Here is an 8,741-nt window from a genome sequence, read left to right as displayed (position 1 = left end):
TTATTTAAATAGAAGCTTAGCATACTTGTCTTGCCTGAATGCTTCCATGCGTCCCAATAAAGGTGACTTTGGATGCTAGTGGAGATGTCTTTGGGATACTGTCATTTTCCCCCCCCCCCTGCAGTTTTACTATAACATGCAATAAAAAGGACTAGTGGCATAAAAAGGAGATGTTTCAAATATAAAAATTCTTTCTATACAAATATATTTTTCTTTATAGTGCATAATCACTCTTAAAATACGGCATTCTCGTAATAAATGTTTGCAACAATATTAAAATAAAATATTCTAGAGAAAAGTTCAGTATGCATCTGAAAACTGCAAAAACAGAAGCATGTAAAAACTGGTTCCATTATTAAAGTCTACTTCAAAGTTTTTGTTCTTTATACAAACTATGATAAAAAGCATGTAAAGGTGTCTGACCTAAACACACAGAATATTACTCTTCAGCTGCTGGAAGTCCTGCCATTTACTACAAGGGGACTGCCCATATCAGCATGCACTCCACCCAATTAGTGTTTGCAAAGCTGGGCCAATAGTCTTACTAGATTCCAGAAGGAAATATTAACTCCCATGATCATCTTTTAACTGCTGAGACATGACGGATGTTGAGCAACTTACAAGCCAACATCCTCTTTTTCCTTCATTCTCACCTGCATGCTTGGAGCTGTGCAGTGTTGTGAGAGGGCATTTGCCTTTTCTGCAGTGTTGAAATACAGTAAGTGCCTGAAGAATGAGTAGGAGGAAATATTCTGAGTGGGTCACTGGTGCTTTCTCAACCTCTTTTCAGGGAGTAAGTGAACTTAAAACAATCATTGTACATTTTTTATTTTAGTGTTTTCCATTCAAGCTCGATTTTTTTTTAACATTCCTCCTCTGCCACCTTCCCTTCCTCCCAAACACACGTCAGCAAAAGTTTTGAAAATTTGATGAAATGATTAAGTCGGTCTAAACGGGTTCCTATCTCTGCCCATCATCTAGTTTTGTACCACAGAAAAGCAGCTTTTACAAGGAAGCCTGGCTTACCAGAACAAGTGGTAAATCTTCAAGGATATGTAATGCCTCACACACAATTTGACCATTGGTGGGCAGCCACTTCCATAAATGTCATTTAATGCCTCCTGAAAGTTTGAATCTGTGCTTGTTCCTGCAATTTCAGTGGTGTTGGTCATGCTTCTCCTGTTTTTGAGGTACAGTACTGTATTCCCCCAAACTCCACCAGTGAACTCCTAAGAGGAAGCGTTTCCACCCATTCTCACAGCCTGGTCTCTTGCACTTCTTCCTCTGTCTCTTCCTGCAAGGCACTGATTTTGGGTCTAGACTTGCGCTTGCTTGAATTCCTGCGGTGTAGTGGGAATATCTTAAGGCGATCAGAGTAGCTGATAGCCTGCCTGAAGGAATTCTTTTCATTCAGCAGCTTCTGGATTGACTCGTATTGCCGCACTTTATTCTCTTCTATTACCTAATTAAACATGTTCAATCAATTAGACCTATATCAATAGTGTTCAATTAGACCTATATCAATAGAATTCAGTTAACTACATAAACTAGCAAGGTAGCACAGATTGATAGGAGGGAAAACTTCAAGGACTTACACTGGGAGAAGAGCAAAAAAGCTGTTTTTACATACTTTGAAATGTCAAGTGACTGACTAATTTTCATTACAAACCAGAAAAAGAGTTTTAAAATTATGGTGTTTGGGAAATGTTCCTGGTGCTCAGTTTCAAAAATGGTCCTTTCTCTCTCTCTCTCTCTTTAGCTCATCTTAACTATGATAGGCTTGACCTTAATCTCCTATTTTGTTTTATTGGCATTGCTGAGAAGTGCCTTCTTGTATTTTGGTGGGGGCTGGAGGAAACCAGGTTCAGTTCATGAGGGAATTACGAAGAATTATATTATAAAGAGCTTCATAATATAATAAATCCACTCCAAGGTAGGGAAGGGAAGGAAAGGGTTAACCAGGAGCTTATTAAAGCAGGGATATACAAAAAAGCACTGGAAGATTGGTAGAAGGGAACCAAGGGGGAGGGCTTTCCCTTCTCAAGCTGCGTTTACACTACAGAGACTATACCGGAATAGCTAGGTCAGTGTAACTATGTCAGCATAACCCTGTATTGTAAACACAGCCTACACCCATGGAAGGAGTTTTTCCATCAGTGTAGGAACACCTCCTCCCTGAATGAAGTTAGCTGTGTCAATGCACCCATTCTTCTGTTGACATAGCTGTGTGTACACTGGGGTTAGCTTGCATCTTTCACACCCCGACCAATGTAACTATATCAATCTCACTTTCAGATGTAGATCAAGCCTTAGGCTAGGAAGCAAGCAGAAACTGACCCTCTTGCTATGCTGTTTAAACGAGACTGTGTAAGTTAAGCATTGTTTGCCATTCTGCTATCCTTTGTTTACTTTTTTTTCTGGGGGTATTTTGGACTTGCCTGAAGAAAGCCCCAGTCCCTTTATGGGCTTGTCAACACATAAACCACTACAGGGACACACCAGAATGTTCTCCTGTTGGCATAGGTACTCCTAGGTCGAGAGCAGAATTCTCCCGTTGAGTAGCACTGTCTACACTGGGGGTTAGGTTGGTTTAACTGTCACATGAGAGGTGGATTTTTCACACCTGTGAGCAACATAGTTATATCAATCTAATTTCCTGACATTGTCACCCCAATGAGGGGCAGGGCACTGGGATGAGGTGCCATGGGGATGTTAGCACAGCACAGAGTCATGGCCAGCCCCTATATGAGTTTGTGTTTAGTGCCCCCAATCGCTTTAATCCAGCCCCAGAGGTGGGAAGAGGGAAAATGTGAACAGGCATGGAGCTGGGGCAGACTGGTGTTAGGGCTGGGTCTAGGTGGCAAAGAGCTCTGCTACCTGATCTTGCAATGGAGAGCTTTGGGGGAAGGAAGGAAGAGGGGTACATGGAGACTGGCAAGGAGTGGAAGTAGTGATGAAGGGAAGGTACAGCAGACTGAGGGGGCATTGAGGATGTGTATAGGGGACTGGAATGTTCCTGGGTTATCAGCAGTATGGAGGGGGATAGGGAAAAGCACCGCGTTTTACCCATGTTAAGCTTTAAAAGGTTAAAACCATCTAGTTATAAAACTTTGATCCTTATCATTTCAGTGTGGATAAAACCCCTCTCCCTTCACTGTCCAATATCCCATCTTCTCGTATGGGGTTGGTAGAGTATATTTCCATTACAGGGCAAGATGAGGGGGCAAAGATATGGCTAGGTAAATGGTGTACATTGCATGGGTGATAGTGGTACTTGGGGAATTGACTGGATCCCTTATCTTTTCATTTCCAGACATTCTCGTTTTTAAAATTAAATAGTTCTTAAATGTTTGGAAAGAATGTATATTTTCTGGGTGTTAGCGAAACTCCACTGAAATACACTTTAAATGTGTGTTAGAAGGCTTTTGTTTGTGAATTAAAATGTATAACTAGAAAGGACCTTAATGAATCAGGCTCCACGATGGTCTACAGAAAGAACTCCATCTTTCACATGAGGGTACAGTCCAGTATATAGAATAACAATAGTGGTTCAAAAGGGTATATCTTATTTATTGCATAGTCCACTTCCGTTTCAGATTATACGCTTGCTACTCAACTGCATAGCAATGCAACTCTAAAACGGCTATAATTTAAAGAGAAAACCATGCACTTGACCAAATGTATATGGAGGAAAACATTCTGAGCTGTATGGTAGCAAAAGAAATATTAAAACATCCCTCTCTCTGAGAGTCAGGAAAGTATACAGGAAAATATCTGATTTTAAGAGCCACTTCTCAGCTTTCACACACAGTTCATCCCATTTTCTTTACTAGCCATTGTTATCTACTGAAAAAAACATAACGCCAATACTGGCATTTCCTTAACAAATGATTAACAGTTTTTAACACAGAAAGGAAATTTCAGGTTGTTTCTAGAGAGAAACACAGCAGTCTAACCATCTTAGGCAGGATACTTCTGTTGCAGTTCTCTAGTTGCTCTTCTGCCCGTATTAAGTAAAAACAGATACAGACACCTGTATATTTGTTTTAATAACGTACAATAAGATGACAATTCTTAGGCACTTCCAGACAATTAGAATAAAGAAGGCACCAGGTATTTGAACTGACCCCGGGCAGCAGATGTGGCTAATCTAACCATAGAAGAGTTACTTAAAATATTGTGCAAAGCCCATATCTGTCAATTATAAGGAAATCACTTTAAAAAGATACAGCACTCACCAAAAATTGCTGACATTCCAACATTGCTTCTAGTCTGTGTTCTGAGAGTATTACTGTACAGTTTGCAAATGCATGCTTGAGTGTTTTTCTAATCACCTGGAAGGTTCTGAAAGATAAAACAGTTTTGGCATGTAGAATGTTATACAGAAATTGGCACATTTATCAACATACAGCCTTTTAATACTGAGCTGTGCAAGGTAAAGATTTCAGAATGACACACATAAAATTACACTCCTGCTACAGTAAATTGCAATTATAAAATTTAAGTTGTAATTAAAATTATTTGACACATTTTTATAATTCTATAATGTATATAGAAATTTATGATGTCCCTTTTAGTAAATGTGCTATCCAGTATTATCATTATTTTGGTGTAATTCCCCTATTTCTCTGGGTTGGCTAGAGAGGAGTTGAACTAGTTAATACTCTATCAAACACAGCAGCGGTGTTTAGTTAGGCCTGTGATGTTCACCATTCAGTGTATTAACAAATGTGTACCCTGCGCTATCATGAAGTGCCACACTCAGGATATGTCTCCACTGCAATTAAAAACATACATCTGGCCTGTGCCAGCTGACTCAGGCTTGCTGGGTTCGGGCTGCTGGGCTGTTTAATTGCAGTGTAGATGTCCGGGCTGGGGCTGGAATCCAGTGTCTAGGACCCTGTGAGGTGGGAGGGTCCCAGAGCTTGGGCTAAATAATAAGAGTGGTGGTGTTAGCTCTAAACGCTGACAATTATTGACTTATTTAAGGCTCTGGCACCTTTAAAAGGCCTCAGAATTAACAAATGTCTTCCAGTGTGTAATCTTTCAATGGCCTGCAGTTCTTCTCATTCCATACTGTCCAGTGGACAATGTCTAAGGTATTAATATCTCTACAAGGTGCTGTCTCTCAGACTTGCAGTTCCTAAGAATTCCGTCCAAAAATGAGTGCTATTATAGGAGATATTACCAGGGCGAGGCACCAGCAATTAAGAAATGGTTTCAGAACAACTGAAACAATTTGGTACTTGATCAAATATATTACAAGAAAGAGGTATTTTGCACATGCAGTCACTGCTTTTTATAGGCTGAAAATATTTTTACTTCAAACCAGTAAAAGATACTGTTATAGCAGGCAAGTGGCTATACAGTGAATTAATTCACCACAGGAATTCTCTCTCCTTTTTTTTAATCCCTCACACTAGCCTCAGTGAACATTTAACCAAATAGTGCAGTTTTTGCTCTGGTAGGGAGATTGTTTAAAAAGTTTCAGACAGAAGATAAAGTGTTTTTATTGCTGAGTAATAAAGCTCTAAAATAGGAGTTCGTTCCAGGCAACTGTCTCATTGTTTCCTTGTGCTCCTTTTCAGCTTTTGCTAGATCCATCTGTTCACGACAGCCTTACACTTATATTGTAAACTCTTTGGGGCAGGGATTGTCTTTGCTATATGTTTGTAGAGTGACTAGCTTAATGGGGCCTTGCCCGCCAGGTGCTACTGTGCTGGAAATAATAATTAGTAATCATAACAATAACATGCTCTCGTGTATTGAGCACAGGGCTAGCAGCCAGGAATTCTGGGTTTCTAATCCTAGTTCTGACACTGACTTGTTCTGTGGCCTCAGTCAATTCCCTTAATCCATTTGGGTCAAATTGAAACTTCGTATAGTTAATGGAGTTGTACTCATGCATTAGGGATAAAATTGGCCCTCTGTGTTAGTTTCCCCACATATAACATACCTACCGCCAAGATGTGGTGTTTATAGTACCCTTTGAAGTAAAGTTGTAAATATTTTTATTAAGTGGTAAATTGTGACTTGAATTGTACACCCACAAAAGGGAGTAAGAACCCAGGGGAGTACCCAGACCCTCTGACTGTGTAGGAGTGAGTGGGGATACTTGCCTGCTTACTCTCTCCTGTGAACAGCTAGGCAGAGAAAAGTAAGGAATGGCACTCTTCTTTCTACTATGCACACTTTGGCAGAGTAGCTGAGCCCAGTGCAGGGGTAGTAATGTACCACTGGTACAGCTCACCTGTAAATTACTAATCTTCCTGGAGCAAAGAGAAAGCAGGGGCAGGACCGCGTGTAAGGCACAATGATTCCCCGGGTAGCTACCGGGATGGTACAGTTTACGTACCCTCCCTTGCTCAGGGCTGTACCTTAAGTTGAAATCTAGCCTTAAAAAGGACTAGAAATATGACAAAATAACTTTCTCTGCTGTGCTGCCTCACTGACTTCCCTACCTCACACTGGAATATAGTAAAGAATCAGGAAAACTTACACAGGATCAAGATGAGCACTTGGTTCATCAAGAAGCAGGATTTTAGCTTTACTGAGAACTGATCTGGCGAGACACATCAATTGTTTGTGCCCATGGCTGAGGACACAGCCACCATCTACAAGAACAAAATCAAGCTGGCCTGGAAAATGCTCTATTACAGACTTCAGTCCAACCTGCAGGAGATAAAAATCAAAGGAGAAAGCTGTATGACAGAAATTGGTACTGCTGGTTCTTTGTTACTGCAAACCATCCTTTTAACCCCTCTGCCTTTTGATTCTGAGACTGAGCAGAAAATGTGATCTGAAGAAATGAGAATCTTTGGTATAAAATTTTTCAAAACAAAGAGTTGGAAGATGTGAAAGATCATGTACTTCTGATTGAGACTGAACACTGGGGCTTATGTCAGAACATTGAGAGTTAAAGTTGTTTGCTTATAAGACAGAATGAGATTTGGTGTTTTGACCAAAAGGTTCTGAGTTAGCCATCTAAAAGGAAAGCAATTCATTTTATTCAGTGGTGATGTGCATCATCAGTAATACTGAGGGAAGATGTTTCCAAAAGCATCCAGGGCTCCTTAGTTACTAGGAGTAGAAATCTCACACAGCACACTACACCAGCGGAGAAAATAACACAGATCTCCAGAGCAGTTGTAACCATGGCTTTGAGACTATTTCCATCCACTTCTTCTTTTGTCTGAAAGATTACAAGAACACCACATGCTTTAGCATGTTTCCCCAAAATGCCTAGACTCACTACAATCTTTGGCCTGAACAATCTTCCAGTGGCATTGTCAGAGAAACTTTGACCTTACCAACTATTTTTGTGAATTCCAAAACTCAGAAATATGCATTATTATATTGCTATAAGATATGCAACAACTTAACTTACAGTAAAACTGAAAATAGTGGTCATAAAGGGAAAAACTGGTTTTGCAAATGCCATTTGTAATTTTTCAACTCATTTTCATTCTGTATCACAAGGCAGGAAGAATTCCAAATCCACTTCCTTTTAATCTAATAAAGGAGCTCTAGTAAAGCAGAATGCCTAAGCCCAGATGATGAAGTTCTGAAGAATTCAGTTTGGTGTTTGGTTTGGTTTTTTTCAGCAGCATACCAGCTGTGTGCAGGTCACTGCTCACTTCTTCACTCCTCAGCTATCTGCTCATTTACTGAGCCAACTGATACAAGTAGAAAGGATGCTTTCATTTTAAAACAATGTCTGCACTGGTCACGGGGCCAAATTCTGTTCTGATGTACATTCTTTGCAGCCCTTCTGATTCTGACTGAGAGCAAAATTTGGCCAAGGGAGTCTGCATGGCACTGTAACATGATGATACTGAAATACCATGCCAGCATTGCCCACATACCTCCTGGGTGTGGTGCTCTGTCCCATGTGCCCATCCGATGAAGTGAGCTGTAGCTCACGAAAGCTCATGCTCAAATAAATTGGTTAGTTTCTAAGGTGCCACAAGTACTCCTTTTCTTTTCACTTAGAGATTAATGAGTCTGCTACAGCCTTAACAAACAGCCACGTGGCTTTTAGCTTATGCAGTAGAGGCTCATGCATTTAGCTCCAAAGATCCCAGGTTCAATCCCGCCCACTGACAACCAGGGTCTGTCAGTGTTACACTAACACCACAATAAAATGTTCAAATTTAGTCGTTCCATACTTTGACCTAGAACCACAAAAGTACCTAGGTGCTATATCCAGGTTTATGTTGATACAAAATTCCAGCTGAACCCGGTGGGTGCCTACGTTTTTGCAGTATAGTTCCCTAGACAAATATGTTTCTGCCTCTGGGCATGCGCACTACTGCCTCCCTCTAGGCATCTGAGCATTTTTCTCCTGCCTAAACCACAGAGTAATTCACAAACCAGGGGAAGATAGGCACTTGGACGTCTTACTCATAAGCAAAGCCTGAGCTGCTAGGTGTGCTCGGAGGGTGGCTACTGCATCAGGTCCTCAGGTGAGTTCACACAAAACAGCTGGGGGGGCGGGGGGGCGGCTGAAGGTTGCAGCAGGGGGACTTGATCCTGGTCACCCACATCCTGGGTTAATGCTCTAAAACCAGGCTGTGGAGTCATTCTCATACTTGTGTGCTCATTCTCTCTCTCTCTCTCTGTCTCTTTGGCTGAAATGACTCTAATTATTTATACAGAATGCAACAGCTTCAACAGGAGAGATTGAGGGAGACCTACATCAAAATATCCCATAGGATAATGGCTAAGCCAAGCATCTGAGA

The 8,741-nt window shown here is 40.9% G+C and overlaps 1 protein-coding gene across 2 annotated transcripts in view; it reads right to left on the bottom strand.

Moving 5' to 3' along the window:
- Positions 1 to 355: 355 nt before the first annotated feature.
- CFTR (CF transmembrane conductance regulator) overlaps positions 356 to 8,741 on the bottom strand; it is a 145,537-nt gene continuing 137,151 nt past the window's right edge. For both annotated transcript variants that reach the window (XM_073328163.1, XM_073328164.1), the window contains 3 exons: positions 6,500 to 6,672; positions 4,239 to 4,344; positions 356 to 1,462 (listed from right to left, as the gene is read on the bottom strand). In XM_073328163.1, coding sequence (XP_073184264.1) covers positions 1,256 to 1,462; positions 4,239 to 4,344; positions 6,500 to 6,672 — 486 coding nt within the window. In that variant the 3' untranslated portion in view covers positions 356 to 1,255. The remainder of the gene's footprint in view (positions 1,463 to 4,238; positions 4,345 to 6,499; positions 6,673 to 8,741) is intronic.

This window comes from Lepidochelys kempii, chromosome 1 (genome assembly GCF_965140265.1).
Source record: "Lepidochelys kempii isolate rLepKem1 chromosome 1, rLepKem1.hap2, whole genome shotgun sequence".
Lineage (NCBI taxonomy): Eukaryota > Metazoa > Chordata > Testudines > Cheloniidae > Lepidochelys > Lepidochelys kempii.
This window is presented reverse-complemented; position numbering and strand designations above follow the sequence as displayed.